This window comes from Sinocyclocheilus anshuiensis, unplaced genomic scaffold (genome assembly GCF_001515605.1).
Source record: "Sinocyclocheilus anshuiensis isolate Anshui unplaced genomic scaffold, SAMN03320099.WGS_v1.1 scaffold1421, whole genome shotgun sequence".
NCBI classification, from domain to species: Eukaryota; Metazoa; Chordata; class Actinopteri; order Cypriniformes; family Cyprinidae; genus Sinocyclocheilus; species Sinocyclocheilus anshuiensis.
This window is the reverse complement of record NW_015548279.1, coordinates 215,322-233,367: the sequence shown is the minus strand read 5'-3', so window position 1 is coordinate 233,367 and position 18,046 is coordinate 215,322. Positions and strand designations below refer to the sequence as shown.

General features: G+C 36.3%; 1 protein-coding gene across 1 annotated transcript in view; it reads right to left on the bottom strand.

Annotated features, from left to right (window-relative positions):
- Window positions 1-18,046, bottom strand: part of LOC107655810 (Down syndrome cell adhesion molecule homolog) — a 153,800-nt gene that overhangs the window by 44,594 nt on the left and 91,160 nt on the right. Inside the window, 6 exon segments of the mRNA XM_074186885.1 lie at window positions 1,991-2,110; window positions 2,780-3,058; window positions 5,711-5,983; window positions 7,980-8,276; window positions 15,475-15,750; window positions 17,023-17,112. Coding sequence (XP_074042986.1) covers window positions 1,991-2,110; window positions 2,780-3,058; window positions 5,711-5,983; window positions 7,980-8,276; window positions 15,475-15,750; window positions 17,023-17,112 — 1,335 coding nt within the window.

The following is an 18,046-nucleotide window of genomic DNA, read 5'->3' as shown; positions in this document are numbered from 1 at the left end:
TTTAAAGAGTTTTTATATTTTATATATTTAAAGTGAGTTTTTTGGGCAGTGTAGAGTAGGGCTTGTTGTTTGTCATTTCTCTGATCACAAATGCAGACATGGTTTTATGTTTACATAATGCAATGCGTAAAAAGACAGTGTAAATCATTATAATCCATAATTATGTCCCCACTGGATGCAACAAATGCCTCGTTTATAATGGGTTTTCATGTTTTTGAATCATCGCTCCCGCCTGACAGGGCATCATCACAATATGGTAAGGGGCGTAACATTTCCATCACACGCTTGAGGTATTCGGCCAATCATAACGCACTGGATAGCTGGCCAATTACAGCACACCTCGCTTTTTCAGACCGATGAGCTTTGTAAAAATCGACGCGTTTCAGAAAGGCGGGGCATAGAGGAGAAACAATAATGTACAGTATGTGGAAAATAACCTTAAAACGCATAAAAACATTTCATTACACCAAATACACAAAATAATGTTCTTTTTAGCAGCATCAATTTTAATTTAAAAAAGGCTACACTAAAACGTATTTCATTCTAGCATAACAAAACAAAAATGTCTGCTTCCTGAGGCAACATGGCTGCGATATGTTTTACTGTAATCTTAAACATCTGATAATCCAATAGCATTACACACTTTTTTATGATCAATATCAATTATGTTGTGTTTACATCTGATGATTTCTTTATTGGATTTGAAGATCTCTGAGGGGAATTGTTTTGTATCTAGTGTGTCATGTCTGGATTAGAATTAGATGACACTGTGGGATTCAGTTATATGAAATAAACCATAATACCACATGAGCAAATTAATCTGACAAAGCTACAGCCTGTCTGGGCAACAAAATAAAATAATCTTGACTGAAAATAGGTACAGACTTTCAGGATATCCACCTTAGTTTGCAATATGGAAACAAGCTATTTTCTGTGAACGTGCGAGACATCTAATTCATTAGCCACTATACATAGGTGTAGTAAACGGTAAAACTATTTGTGCTACTAACCAGTGTGCTTATAATTAATGTATGAAAATACATTAAAACAATATAGCAAGAAATAGCAGTTTGCAATATCACACACATTTTTTGTAAAGCTCAAAATAACCGAAAGCGGATGACACCGAAAGCCTTGCACATTTAGAAATGGACCTGCTCTTATGTTAAAAATAAGGTGGACGCTGTACAGAACATTTCTAGATGTTGGAATACTGACCCTCTTTTCTTTCATCCAAGCCCTCTTTCATGACACCCTCCCAATGTGCAGCCCAGTTTTTTGTTGTGTATATGTATTTCTATTTGTGAGCTTTCATCCACAATGTGTAGTGAGGGCTTCAAACGCTCAGTCCCCTTCAGGAGGAATCAAGGTCGAGCGAGTCACCTGCTCCTTCTCTAATCCAGTAATCCAGCTTCTTTGACCATGGCCTCGATGCAAACACACACCTGTGCCCAGCCCACCTGTCCAGATCACCCCTAAACCTGACTACAGTTATGTCCACACCAAATGTGTCTGCGTTGGGTCCCCTTCATTATATGGTCCTACCTTAGGTTAACTGGAACTTAAACAAAACCTTGCCAATAGTATAATTGCAGCTTTAGAACAGCTGTACTGTTTATCACTCAAATAGTAGCTGTTCTATTTCTATTTGTTCATATGCAGCTGTTCTGTTCATACACGGTGCATGAATAATAATAACAATAATAATAACAGCTGGAAATAGTTACAATATAAACTACATATATTTGAGAGGAAAATCTGCTTATTCCAATGCACAAAGGCTTATTTTTTATGCATTTTTTTTCTCTGGATTTTGAGTAAAAAATGTAACCTGGAAATCTTTTTGTGAGATTCACCAGTTTCTTAACAGAAATTCTTAATTGCAAGAATATTTCATATTGATTGCACTCTTTTGTATTTTTGCCCATAGACACTGGTAATGTACAACAAGAAATAATATACAATTACATATTTGCAAATACTAGCATACCTTTTGAGTGGTTCCATACTATAGTGGGGATTGGGTTTCCCTTTGCCGAACAATTCAGGATCACTGATTTCCCATATATGCCATCCTGGTCTCTTGGCTGTACCTCAAAATGTGGCGGAACTGAGCATAAAAAGAATGTTATTTTTAAAAACACATATAATATAAAAGCACCATCAAAAATCAATGTGATTATATATAGGTTTAGAGACAGTTTAAGAACAAAAACTGAAAAAGATTTTCTATTATGCAAAACATAATAGAAAATGGGAACTAAATTATTCAAAAATTATATGGAATTATATGTGACCCTGGACCACAAAACCAGTCTTAGGTCGCTGGGGTATATTTGTAGCAATAGCCAAAAATACATTGTATGGGTCAAAATTATAGAATTTTCTTTTATGCCAAAAATCATTAGGATATTAAGTAAAGATTATGTTCCATGAAGATATTTTGTACATTTCCTACTGTAAATATATTAAAACTTAATTTTTGATTAGTAATATGCATTGCTAAGAACTTCATTTGGACAACTTTAAAGGCGATTTTCTCAATATTTAGATTTTTTTGCACCCTCAGATTCCAGATTTTCAAATAGTTCTATCTCGACCAAATATTGTCCTAACAAACCATGCATCAATGGAAAGCTTATTTATTCAGCTTTCAGATGATGTATAAATCTCAATTTCGAAAAATTGACCCTTATGACTGGTTTTGTGGTCCAGGGTCACATATGGCAAAAATGTAAATGATAACATTATAATAAAAGTAGCTAAATTTCTCTCAAACCTTTAACGATGAGCTGTATGCTATGCTCGACGGCAGCAGCCTCATTACGGGCAATACAGGTGTAACTGCCGTTATGAATTTCCGACAGGTTTGAAATGCGTAATGAGCTGGTGAAGTCTATGTTGTCTATGGTGACACCCAGGCTGGCATTGATTGGTCGTCCATCTTTGTGCCAGGTTATAGACATCGGCAGGTCGCCGGATATGACCACGCAGGGGATGAAGACACGCTGACCGATGGAAGCGCTCTGAGAGTCGGAGTGTTGGATCAGAGGGGGCACTGAGAGAGAGATGGAGCAGTAAGAGAGATGCACCACCAGATAAAATCACAAACAAAGCAAACAATGCAATTATAATTTAAAATGTTAACATATTATTGCACAGCAAAAGTTTGATTTAGAGTATGGCTATGACAGTACATTTATGTCTCTAGTCTCCTTATATCAAATACAGAGCAAGACTTTATGAAGTAATGCTACATGTAAAATGAGCGGTTGGTGTGTTCTAAGCAGTTGTGACAAACAGCTCAGAACGCACTCAATATGGGCTGGTGGACAGAACATATGTGATCACACATGTACAATTATCTGTGATTTGCAATAATGAGGCTCCAGTCGGCCTTCATATCAAGTCATTACAGCTCAGAATCTAGAGATTTCACAGAGGAGGAGGCATAATGTGAACTAATGAGAGAGAAACAGAGCAAAGAAAGAGAAAATAAAAAAGCTCTTTTGTCTCCCAGTAAATTCGGCATAATGTGTTCCCCCAGGACTTCGCAAGCATGGTGCTAGTCAGCTTGTCGCGTTTGAGAATCAATGAGTTAAAATAACATTGAAATAAAGCAGCACTTCAGTGCTTATTTAATTCACAACAAAATGGGGATAATGGACTCAAGGGAATCCCTTTGCGTGCTTCAGAATTTTAAGCATGAATGGAGCAAATTAGCTAACTCAATCACATCAGGGTTTTTTTTTCTGTCTTCATGACTTTGAACTCACAAAAACAGATGTTTTCTTGGTTATTGCATAACAACGGTATCAAATATTTGCAGTATAACTAGTATCTATTTTAACTTTAACAATATAAATGTCTGAATTTGTGTAATTGGTGCTCTAACTGTGCTTTGAGGTAAAGCTTGTCATGTTGGAATTACCGTAACTATGAGATTCTGTAAAAACCATTAGCATCTTTGTAGAACTTGTAATTGGGTAATTGGTAAGTGACATGAAATTCTTTGCACATGCAGTTGATATTCATCATATTAATTACATGGAATATTTGTTATTTTCCTCTCACAGCAAAATGAAAGAAAAAGAAAAATATAACAAAGTTCTTCTTTTACAACGGTAAAAGCCCTTTTCACAAGAGAAGTGAAATGAATATGCCTCAGGCTGAAGGAAATGCAAATTCACCTCTGTACAGTGGAGGGCGCAGCTCAAACAAATTGCATGAAGAATATGACGCAGGAGAAGAAAGTTCAACACTATTCAGCAATAACAAAAATGAAACAAATGTGTCATTTTTGCTTATTAGTATGGTTGAATTAGATCATCGAAGGTCAGTAGCAAAGACATTGGTTAATAAAATGGGATTAAATACATAAATGATATTTGTCTTATTTAACATATTTAATTATTGCAGGTTTATATAATATTCTGAGTTTGCATTTGACTGTTTTTATTCATTTTGAGGAATACTGAATCTGTTTTTGTGCAGTGAGAAGAGTAAATAATGTTCATATTTAGTCTAGAACTACAGTAACATCACAGCGCACACAACGCCTCTGCACTTACAGTACTCCCCATTTTTCTCAACATGGCAACACGAGAGCTGTCAGTCAAGACATGGGAAACAAAGTAACTAGCGTTACTTATTTGAAAAAGTAACTCAGATATTTCCTTCTAAATGAAAAAGTAATGCATTACTTTACTAGTTACTTGAAAAAAGTAATCTGATTACGTAACTTGCGTTACTTGTGATGCGTTACCCCCAACACTATATGCAATTTTGACCGATCAAATGCTCTCTAGGATGAGACTGACATTACATGAACATGCATCCACTCCCTAATTACAGAACTCAGGATTTGATGAAAGCTCTGATGTCTCTAGTGATGAGTTATGGAATGATGTTGCATTCTATCACTTTTACATTTCAAAACAGTAGGATATAAAGAGACTACTTAATGTTTCCAAAGAAAAATCGAATGAATTTTTAACATTCATTCATAGTTCATTTGGACTGATTCATAGTAATTTTAGGTAATTATATTTATATTTTACATTACATTTTTAAATTTTCTTAAGAAAATTGTGTGCATTTCCATGTAAAATTTGCTTCCATAATACTACGGTATAGTAGATGTTGCTATGTAGTTGATAAGGTCTTCTAAAAGGTTATTATTGCATTAATATATGGTTGCAATGGCGATTTTTGGTTGTTAAATGGTTGCTTACTGGCCTAAAGGTTGAAATGGAGTCATTTTAATATAGGAATCTGTGTGATTGGGAATTTCACTTGAGGGTTAAAGAGTTCCCCAAAGAGATTTAATATCAAGTCACATGAATGAAACAGAAAGCTGTTTGGTTTGAAAGGTGTGAGCAATGTCATATTGCTAAACTACTAGCAATGGGCCTTTTTTGGCCCACAAAATTTCACTGAAATGATTGTGACAGCACAACAAGTTTCTTTGATATTCTGGTCTTCTTTAATAAGGTCTGACCTTTCCTCAACAAGACGCATGATTTGAGTTATCTTTCATGTAGCACAGATGTTGTGGGACAAGTTTACCAAGGTAGGGTTAGGGGTTTGTGAATTGCAAATCAGAAGATTGAGCAATAGTGATACTAACCCTAAAAAACACCATTGAATATGTCCCGATATTAAAATCTATCATTCTTGTAATGGCTGACTTCCATTTATATGGCAGTACCTTTCACTGTCACATGGACACTCCTGTGAATTTGTTTCTCTGGATCCACCAACACGTAGCATGTGTACTCCCCCTCGTCCGAGTTTTGCACATTGGACAGCTTCAGTGTGCCGTTGTTCTCAAAGGCACGTTGGCGATGGTTAAATGGGAGCAGGTTGGAATCCTTATACCACTTAATAGAGTAGTACGGGTAACCAATGATGCGACAGTGAATGTACGTGTCCCTTCCAGCGATGGCAGTGACATTTTTCATTGGTCGAATACTGGCAGCACCTGTTGTGAGAAAGAACTATCAGTACACAGTGCCTCAGAAAGTCAGCTGAAAGGCTTATGTATTACATGTCAATAATTTCGTTTTCAACTATTAGCTATATATTCTGAACTGTAAGTAACTAACTAAATAACTAATAATAATTTATCCTAACTTCAAAGCCTTGTGGAGGGATTAACTTAAAGGGATACTCTTCCCAAAAATACAAATTCACTTATCATTTACTCACCATCATGCTGTCCCAAATATGTATGTTTTTGAAATGAACACAAACAGAGAATTTTAGAAAAATAATCCTTCTCCTTAAGTCCATATCAAAAACCACGTAAAACAAACATGACGGTGATCCATACGATCCCAGCCAGAGCCGATCCTCCCTATACGCAAGCTGCGTAGAGCACCCGAAACACCAGGGGGCTCCCTTGCTCTCAACGATGATTTAATTTTAGTTTCGTTTTTGAATTTGGCCAGCGGTTATGAAAACATGAATGATCATTTCTTTTAATGCGGTGCGCTGTCGCCCTTTCTATGTAAAAATCAGTCAAATCATGTAATGTGAATGTCGTACAGTGTTGCTCGAGACTAAAAAAAAATGAGTCGAAACCAAATTGAGCCGCGGAAGAGACACACTGTAAAAATGTTACTGTAAATTTACAGTAACTTACTGGCAATTTTGGTTGCCAGTAAGACTGTAAATGTACAAATGTACTGTAAATCAATAATTTACAGTACTTAACACGATAATTTACAGTAGAAACACGGACAGTGCAGTTTCTCAAGCGCTTTCCATTTTTTCCATTTTTTCGAGACGGAGTGAAACACGGACAAATGCATTTCATTTGTTCGTTCATAACCACTCATGCCCCATAGTATTTTCCTCACACACACCAATCATTTCTCTTCATATGAAATTGATTAATTAACTGGGGTCGTATGGACAATGGTTTTTGAAGCATCAACTTTAAAGGGGCCTATGCGCTTGCATTATATAGACTCAGTGATGGATTTCACTATTTTATTAAATCTCTGTTTGTGTAATTTGAAGAGAGTCGTATGCATCTGGGATGACATGAGGGTGAGTAAATGATTAGAGAATTTTGATTTATGGGAGGAGTATCCCTAAGGGCAGGCAGAGTTTAATTTTATGTAAATGAGCAAAACGTAACAACGGCCAATGGGAGGAAAGGCAGTAGAACTGGACAAAATCGAATACAAACACCTACTTCCAATAAACAACTAAATGGTGTGTTCACACCAAGGAAGTCTATCATACTTCCAAATAGCTAACCATTACCATTCTCATTCATGTATTTACCATTCATTCCCATTCTTTTCCAAATTAGGCAGAGGCTATTTGCATTAAGTGCAAATAGCATTTGATACTGTTTCAACTAAGTGCAAATAATGATATGTCATTTGGTTGAATTGGTCACATCAAAAGCTAAATCTTTTGTCATTTTTTTCTGGCCTAACCTAACAACCAACTTATCAAGGTCTTTAGGCTCACTAGAAACTTCTAGGCAAGTACGCTGGCATGTTTGGAGCTAAACTCTGCAGGACATCGGCCTTCCAGAAGCAGGATTGGACACTCTTGCTCTATACTATGCATTCCTATTTGACTGCAATCTCTAACTCCATCAGGAGGTGGATCACAAGAGCTCTACTGCCTTCACTCCCACCGGTTGTCTCCACACTCTCATTTGCCTGAAGTTAAACTCTGCTCTTTGTTGTGCCATCAATGGTCACTGCTCGTGCTTTTTCAAAGTGCCAAATTTCATTGAAAATAAATCACTTCAAGTTGCTTTCTTGCGGCAAGCTGTTGACAATGAGAACGTACCTTTTAGGAGGCTGCACTGCAACTACAACCTAAAACAATAAAATTATCCTTCTAACTCCAATTTTCATATAGAATACAGATAATCTCCGAACAAACGTGAAATTGTTGTGTGTGCTTGTGATGTGGTGTGGGTGTTTTTGAGGAGCTGATCTGACAAGCACCTCTTACGTTTATTCGAGCCTGGTAGGAGACCGATCCGGCCGAGTTGTTGCAGGTGCAGCGATAGACGCCCCCATCGGTGACCTGTGTGTGAGACACATTCAGGTAGCTGAGCACGTGGCCTTCCGTGGTGATGATGCGATCCATGCGGTGATTGCTGTCTTTGATGACAGGGTCGTCGTCCAACGTCCAGGTGACGGTGGGGAGGGGGGTTCCTTTCACGTGACACACCAGTGATATGGGCTCATTCGGGCTCACCACCTTCTCGCTGAAGGCAGAGAGGATTTTTGGCGTCCCGTCTAGAGAAGTGGAAGACAGATTTGACAGATTTTTGAGTAGGGTGACCATACGGGCCATTTTTACTGGACGCACCCTTGCCAGGATTTCTATATTGCCTAAAATATCCAGGTTTTGGCTGTTTGCACTGTGCAGATCGATCGTTGTATGACATTCACGAGAGCTATAGAGAGCAGACGGCTCCTTATGATTTCGAATCGCTCTCGCGGTACTTTGGTGTCATTTAATGATGGGTGGTCAGCGACGCTTCAAGTCGAACGAATGAACGAACAAACAAGTGTGCGTATTTGCATCGCTTTGATCGTTCTCTGTAGATCTCACCTTCTCACGCGCCACATATTGCACTCCATTACATAACATACTCATTCACTGTTTTGTAACTTATAGTGTAACAGGAACTGTTGAAAGGATCGTTGCAGTTTAAAACATATTATGAATTGTGAACATATTCTGTATATTATGTTCTTGTGCATTTTGTGTAGTAATGTAAATTATGAGAATACTGTGCATTACATGTATACTATGCAGTTAGTGTTTCGTGGATTCTGGTCTTTCCTGTCACAACATAATTGCATCCAAGACTTTCACTTTGATACTTCTGTATATGCTATAGTGACAATAAAGAATGTACATTTATTTGAACTAATTCATATTTTCATTTACATTCATTAAAACTGGTTTATAAAAGTCACACTTGAAAGAGTTGATGATTGTTAAAATGTATTTCCAACTTTAAACGTTAGATGATAATGTTAACTAAATAAAATAACTAAACAAAATTATCAGCATGATAAAAACAATTGGCTGCAAGAACATTCTTTGTGTGGAATATGTAATAAAATGAGTTTGATTGCCTGGTTGGAGAGAGACTTTCTTGACGTCTGAATATATCACACATATATGATAGTATTTCAAATGTAACGGCACAACCTAATTAGACCCTACAATGCAAAAGAATCATGAGCAATAAACAAATATCCTACAAGAACATTGGACATTATACAATATTTCCAGTATTATATACAGTACTTTAATAATTAAACCTCAATATGACCTTCTTTTTCTCTCGCGTTTGATTCCTAGCACTCCTAAAAGCTTATGTTGACAGAGTAGTAGGAACAGACAAATACAGATTGAATTCAAAAACAAAACTCCTAACTTTATATCACTAAAATGAAATTGGAAGCCGCTAACAGATCCACACTGGCACATCCACACTGGCAAGGCAACATTGACGCCTTCACTTCCAGGTCAAGAAGCTGTCAATCAAAAACTCAGTAGCCAATGAGAACACACTGCTGCTAGCCCCGCCCCCACGAGAGATTTGTGTCAGAATGGCGAATGAAAACTTCAGAAGAGTAAATGAAAACTTCAGAAGCGTAAACGAAAACTTTAGAAGCGTAAATGAAAACTCTGGAAGCGCATTTGTAAGTACATATCAGCTAATGCAAGAAGAGAAAACATGCAGTGTATTAAAAACGAAGTCAAAGATTTTTGCCTGCATTTAATTTTTTTTCAGTTTCAAAGACATTTTATTCAGTTTCAATTTATATTTTCATAAGTTTCTTGAAAATTACATTCATTTTAATTGGCACAAAGATAATCCCATAGCCAGGGCATGTCCCGTATGAACGGCACATATGGCCACCCTATTTATGAGTGATATTGTGTGTGATTAAACTAACTGAAATTAAAGTCATTATTTACTGAAAAGCTTGCAGTGAAGTGTCATTCACATCTGCATTCAGATTTAAAAATATCACACTGCTAGATATGACCAAACAGCATTTTTTTCTTGTAAGGGTTGTAGTCAAATTATTTTATGTATGTCGTAAGAAGAATTACATTTGAGAGATGCTATAAGTTTACAGTAAATATCAACTTAAATATGTGACCCTGGACCACCAAACCAGTCTTAAGTAGCACAGGTATATTTGTAGCAATAGCCAACAATACATTGTATGGGTCAAAATGATCGATTTTTCTTTAATGCTAAAAAGGATATTAAGTAAAGATCATGTTCCATGAAGATATTTTGTAAATTTCCTACCGTAAATATATCAAAACTTAACTTTTGATTAGTAATATGCATTGCTAAGAACTTCATTTAGAAAACTTTAAAGGCGATTTTCTCAATATTTTGATTTTTTTGCACCCTCAGATTCCAGATTTTCAAATAGTTGTATCTCGACCAAATATTACCCTATCATAACAAACCATGCATCAATGGGACGCTTATTTATGCAGATTTTAGATGATGTATACATCTCAATTTAAAAAAATGTACCCTTATGACTGGTTTTGTGGTCCAGGGTCACATATGCATTTTATTTCCTTCCTTTTATGGAGCTTGACTATGGTTATTCTAAACTGATGCTGCATAGAAAAGAGCTGCATGACAATTCTTCAAAAGTATAATGCAATATTTTGCTATTTCAGTTTAAGCTTTCAGAAAACATCCAAAATTATGATCTTTGACATTTAGCTGTGATTGTTGAGCACATTTCAAATGGCATTTTCTTGAGATGTCACTAAATAAATAAATAAACTAAATGTGATATTTAATCTGTCATAAAAGGTGGACAATTTTAATTTCACATTTTTATATCTTAAATGATATAGCTGTATAATGCACAAAAAACACATTAAAAAGATTAAAATAAAAAAGTATCTTTAAGCAAGTAATTATGTGTATGAAATGTTCTTTAAATATTCTTAAATATTCTACTTTTTGACAAAAGAGACAATCATCAACCACTTATTTGGGGGGTGGGGGGGTTGTTACTGTGGCTTGAGCGGATCTTTTTAAATGGTCTTTTTGGTTAAATAGTTTGCCAACACCTGAATAAATGCTTTTCCTAATCATTGATTGTTTGTTATTAGGTCATATGGGTCAAAGGGCAATGCTAACATGACAGATGTACAATAATATGTCCAAAAAACTATATTCCACACCTGCAAAACTTAAATAAAGTACAGTAAGGTACAGTAGATGCTAACACATAATGTAAACGGTGAACTTTTACATTAAAGAGATAGTTAATCCAAAAATGAAAATGTGATGTTTATCTGCCATCAATGTGTCGTCACGAGCCGCAGGGTTTAATTTGGATTTGTCTGTGCATGTTTTTTTTACTCTCATAGATTTGTTACCATTGCCATGCATTGTACGACTGATAGACTGCAACGGTTAAAGTTAAAAATCATCATATGTGTTCTACTGAAGAAACAAAGTCACCTACATCTTGGATGCCCTGGGGGTAAGCAGATAAACATCAAATTTTCATTTTTGGGTGAACTATCCCTTTAAGTGTAAGTGTTAAGTGTTATCTAATTAGGTACACACAGCACACACAGTGAAAGCACATGCAGTACTGGAGGCAACAACATTCACTTTGCTGTGCAAGTGGACAATAAATTGTTGACAATACATGGAAATAAAATTAAGTATGCAAATAGAAAGACCAAACACAGTCCAGTATACATTTGAAATGTAAAATGTAACTGTAAAGTCATTGAGAAAAGAAAGAAAGACAGAAAGAAAGAAAGAAAGAAAGAAAGAAAGAAAGAAAGAAAGAAAGAAAGAAACCAGCAGGCTTTGCAACAAGGTACCAGATTCGGCCCGTTTTGCATATTTTGAATATTTTCAAATATTTTATGATAAAATGTCTGAATTAAGCAAAACTTCAAAGATGCATGTAGCTATACCATAGGTGAATAAATCCTTACACAAAACACAGAAAGATTATTAATTATTATAAAAAAGATTATGAAACTACATCTTCACATTCACAGTAAATAACAGACAATGAAAAAGCAACAACACTAGACCTAGCCAGACATTTCTTGCCAATCTTTTCAGCCGTTTTCCTATAGCATGGCACTTAACAAGATACAGCTGTGTTTTCAAGCTTACTGCTATTGAAATCTTTACTCTCTGATCATTTTGGCTTTTTTTTTTTTTTTTACATCATTATAGATTATCAATATCCTCTTTATGCAGTTTTGTGGCAATAGGAGACAGTTGCCTCAGCAACCAAGCTGAAGCAACAAATCTTTTCAGCTGCAGGGCTGAGTAGCAGTAGTCCAGCAGAGGGTTTATTAAAACACATGCACAGTTACAGTTACACATATGCTCCACAATTTCCATTCCCGAGTGCAATGTTTGTGTAACATTCTACCCACTAAGATGCCTTTATCTGATTGACTTTTGAAATCCACCTAGATGTACCCTTCATTATCTATGATATCCTACAATCATGTGTGTGGGGTTTAGCGGCTGGTTAGATAAAAATAGCAGTTGAAGTAATGGGTTAAAAAAGTAAATTAATTTATAAATGTCAACCATTTCATTTGCATAACTGAGATTTGGGGGAGGGGCGTTGTTAATCCCATGTGCATTAAAGGGCACCTATTATCCCCCTTTTTACAATATTGGTCTTGGGTGTCCCCAGAATGTGCCTGTGAAGTTTCAGCCCAAAAATACCCAACAGATCATTTATTATATCAGCTGGAAAATGTCATTTTTGGGGTGTGTCTAAAAAAGAGCTGATTTGGAGAGTATCGCTTTACATGCAAATGAGCTACATATTCCCGCCCCGTCTCCAGAAGAGGGCGTTGCGTATACGTCTCTCTGCATTGCATATCTACAACAATAGAGTGGTGGAACTATGATGTCACTTTGTAGGCAAAAACCCAGAAGCGAGTTAGCATTTTAGCACTTCCGGTTCCATCGTCCCAGAGTCAATGGGTTTTTGAATGCGAGTTTGGTTAAATACCCTAAAATAGGTCTGTGGTTCACACAAGCTCAAGATACTTTCACGTTTTATTCTACGACATAAAACACACCAGTTACCCCCACTCGTGGTTTTTTTAAACTCTTACATTTCTTAAAAAAGATGGTTGCTAAGAAGTTGCTAAATGGGACTACAGGCGCTATCGGAGACATTAAACGTCATCACGCCAAACAGTTTATCAATTTACAGTATTTTCCAATCGTAGTGTATAATTTATAGTACAATTAATTGTAGAATAACCAATTAATAGTTTCCCGCATTTTATATTGTCGTTCGACAATGTTTTTTTGCTTTGCCCCGAAATGCAACACAAGTCTTCGGATGGAAAATGCTCTTTTATCGCTTTCCTACTGATGCGGAGACTCTGGGTTCGCACCGTAAGGTAAACTCATATGATTATTCCATGTAAACACCACATTTACCGGCATGTCACGGTGAAAGTGAAACTTTAACGATGCATAGTGCTTAAAGCCACGTTAAAATTAAATGTTTACGGCCACATGAAGCTGTTACGAAGCATATAGATTGAGGACTTTCTAGAAGCAAGGATAAAATAACATTTTGTGTACCCACTCTAACAAAACCATAGCTGAAATGTGTTACTTTATTCACTAAAATAAGTTTAATCTTACCATATCCAAAAACTCGCTCACTCTGCTGTCATTCAATAGATTAAATGTACTAGAATTTTATTGAATAGTACGTGGAGACACGTTTTTAATTAAAATATTCATATTAATCAAGGATTTATTGACTTTTAATGCACCTTATTTCGAAATGTACAGAGATACGTGCTTTCATATGTCTTTTAATTATGATTATTTAATTTATTCACTATACTATTTATTACTCTCATTTCTCATTTCAGTTTTATTCCAGTTTATATGAAAAGGTTCATGTAGTGTGGATTAAAATTCATATATAGAGTAAATCCTTTTCACTGAACGTGTTAAAAATAAGTTTGAAACAGTTGTCGGGAGCATGGTGGTGGTGATGCTGAAGGCGAGCGACCGTGGTGTTGTAGCTTGTTTATAGCCTAAGTTTAGCTTTTAATTTCTGCCGCTTTTATTCTGGGATCAAAATTCATAAAAGTTATATTATTTTGTGAAGATTATCTTGATGGACAAAACGTGTACGTTTCATGAACTATGACTGAACACAGAGCTTATTTTCTGCGATAATCCAAAAGCCTATGGAAAAATTCTATTGGGTTTTTGTTGAGGGAACCAGTGCAATGCTAACCATAGACTGGACAGAGGTTCGTTTGGAGCCAGAGTCTGCGCAGTAGAGATTCGTTTGGAGCCAGAGTCTGCGCAGCAGAGATTTGTTTGGAGCCAGAGTCTGCGCAGTAGTGTCATGAGGTGGAGCCGCGGAATCAAACTCTCGCCAAAACTCCCGCAGACCCAATCAACCATAACGACACGCCCTGTTTTTATAGCATCAAATTACTAGCTAAAATCAAACTTATCACAAAAAATAACAATTGAACATATATCAGCGTGATAACAACTACCTTAAATGACCAAAACCATCTTTCGGAAATTGTATTGGAAGTGTAATTTATTTTTTTATTTTGACTCAAGTCCCATTCGTTTACATGGAGAAGGCGGGGTTTATGACCTGTACTGCAGCCAGCCACCAGGGGGCGATCAAAGAGCCCACTTCACTTTTTAGGATGTGTGGCGTTATAGTTCCCCCATTCTATAAACAGCCGGTAGAAGCAACATGACTGAGAGCGAGAGAACCGGAGTTTAGCCGTACATATGGGAAGCCAAATGCACTGAAAGTGGGACAAAACAGCGCGATGTTACAGAGCTCGAACAGCGCAAACTAATCTCACAAGCGCGGCGCTGATCAGTTAAAAAATACTTAATGTATGCCCACAAATACGGTTAAAACGCTAAGGACTATAACGACATGACATTCACAAAGGAGTCTGGAGTGATACACGTATTTAGGTAGATTTTGAGGCGCATTGCCTTGAAAAATTAAAGTAACCCACAGCGTCCTCAGCAGCTCAGGTGTTGTGAGAAAATGAAGACTCGTATATTCAGTCTTACAAACAAACACAGAGCATCATAGAATGATATGAAGGTAACAGCATTTTCACTTTTGGGTGAACTGTTCCTTTAAATGTAATAACAAATTTAATATGTAGTATAAAAGATAATATATTTAGGTACAATAGATGCTAACACTTGCAAATGCAAACAAAATAGATATGCTCCCCAAAATCCATTTTCTGCCCTGTGTTGTTTGACATGATATGTTATGTCCTCACTGGCTTATATTGTACCTTCTGCATACACTGAATTAAAAAAAATCATAATTTACAGTGTACTTTTAGTAATTTAATACTAACAAATAACACAATTTATTTTACTTCCTTCCAAGTTGGACTTACCTTCCAAGATGACCTGAACTAAGTCTTGGGTGGACATCTTGCCATTTCGAGCAAAGCACTGATACGCTCCTCCATCGCTCTTGGCCATTCCTTCCATCACCAGGTTCTCGTTGTTGATGCCCGTTATACGTACATTTATACCCTGATAGATCTTCTCACCATTCCTGTACCAGGTGATTTCATACTCGTCAGAGCCAGTCACACTGCAGAACAGCGACACTTGGCTACCCACGCTCCCTCTCACCTTCCGGGGACTCACCACTGCTTTCAGAGGCTCTGGGGGAGATGGAAACACACATACATAGACAACAATACACCATCAGTTATAATAATTATGTCTAAATTCAATTAAATTGACTACATCATCATTTATCCTCCACAATTGCTAGAAAACATCTTTGTTGACAAACACCATGGTAGTCATTTTGTTTTTGTTTTAAGCAATGGACATACTTTACAGGTGAAAATGAGTTTTCATTTAATTTATTTCATAATTGGTTATTTTCCTGTTTATAATTGTGAAGCTGCTTTTAAACAATCTGTATTATGTAAAGTGCTATATAAATAAATGTGACTTGTCTGAGATATTAATAATCCAAACTTTGGATCAGGGTTATTATCATTAACTAAAACTGTAAACAAGACATTTTTGTTAAAAAATATTAAAAAAATTAATATTAACAGAAAAAAAAAATGTGACCCTGGACCACAAAACCAGTCATAAGTCGCACAGTTATATTTGTAGCAAGAGCCAACAATGCATTTTATGGTTCCAAATGATCGATTTTTCTTTTATGCCAAAAATCATTAGGATATTAAGTAAAGATCATGTTCCATTAAATTTTTTTGTAAATTTCCTACCGTAAATATATCAAAATGTAACTTTTGATTAGTAATATGCATTGCTAAGAACTTAATTTGGACACATTTAAAGATGATTTTCTGAATATTTAGTTTTTTTTTCACCCTCAGATTCCAGATTTTCAAATAGTTGTATCTCAGCCAAATATTGTCCTATCCTAACAAACCATCAATGAAATACATCAATGAAAAGCTTATTTATTCAGCTTTCAGATTATGTATAAATCTTGTTATGGCTGGTCATCCCTTACGACTGGTTTTGTGGTCCAGGGTTTTATATATATATATATATATATATATATATGGCAAAAGCACATCAAAATTACAAAAACTAAAAAATGAACTGAAAACAGAAAACAGAAAATACTAAATACTAAGCACTGCTTTGGACGGAACGCAGCAAAGTAAAGACTTGTTAGCTAATAGCAGCCCATTCACACTTGTGTGATGACTAATGATGCTCAACTTAAATTTCTTGGCACACAGCAAACACAATTTAAATTTTAATCGCTTAAAGGTATCATTTACATTAATAGTTTTGGTTTGCAAAACAACAGTGAAAAGATTTGCCAAGATTTAATCTGTCAAAAGGGACTTTTCATTAAAAGTTTAAATACAAACCTCTGAAAAAGCTAGATCGTTCAGATATTGTAATATATGGTTAAATACTGTCACAAGATATCTTACGTTTAACCACCAGCCGTCCGACCACTTTGGCATTCCCGAAGCTGTTCCACACCTCACACACATAACTGCCTGCATCACTGGGTCGTGTGTCTGGCCGCGAACAACTTGACCCCGCCCACAAACACGTCATTTTACTGACGACTGCTTCTCTAATCTCGGGGAGTTCTACGCGGCATTCACTAAACGCTTGCTGTTGAAAGATGGCTCAGTACCCTGTTTATTTGGACCAGCTGGCTCCACTGAATCACAAGTATGATAAATAATAGATGTTTATATTTTCTATCGAGTGTTCGAAATACGGAACTATGGCAATGGGCGTATCGTTTCCGACATGCGCTGTACGCGGTAGACCAATCACAACAGACTGGGCCATCTGACCAATAAGAGCAGAGTATAGCTCAGGAAAGGAGGGGTTTAGAAAAACTGAATCTTTGAACTGCTTTCAACGAATCGTTTGAGAATCGTTGGAAAATAAGGTCATATTAAATATATAATTTGAGAAAACAAAATCATTTTTTTGACCATGTACTGTATGTATGTAAACCTATTGTAGGAGACTCCCAAAACAATATTAGGAACCATAAAAATGTCATAATAAGGGCACTTTAATAATAATCTTAAAGGCTTGACCTTCCGTGACGGCTACACATCACGGGGTAACACATTTGCATAATTCCCGCCTATGTTCTACGTTGGCCAGCAGCGAACAACTTGACCCCACCCACAAACAACGTCATTTTACTGACAACTGCTTCTCTAATCTCGGAGGGTTAAAAAAATAATCTCGGAAAATAGCAAAAAAATCTCTTTCGGTGTTTACCGGATAAGCGAAAAGGCCGAATAATAGGCGTACCGATCAATGACTAACGCGATCAAATAGAGGCACGCACTTAATGCAGCAAACATGTCGGCAGTGTGAAAGTATTAAATCTATCAGAGAAAGATGCAATCATTACAAGCACGAAGCACCGACAGCGAGAGACTGTTTAGTGCTGCATCACATGTCTCCGATGAGAAGAAGAGG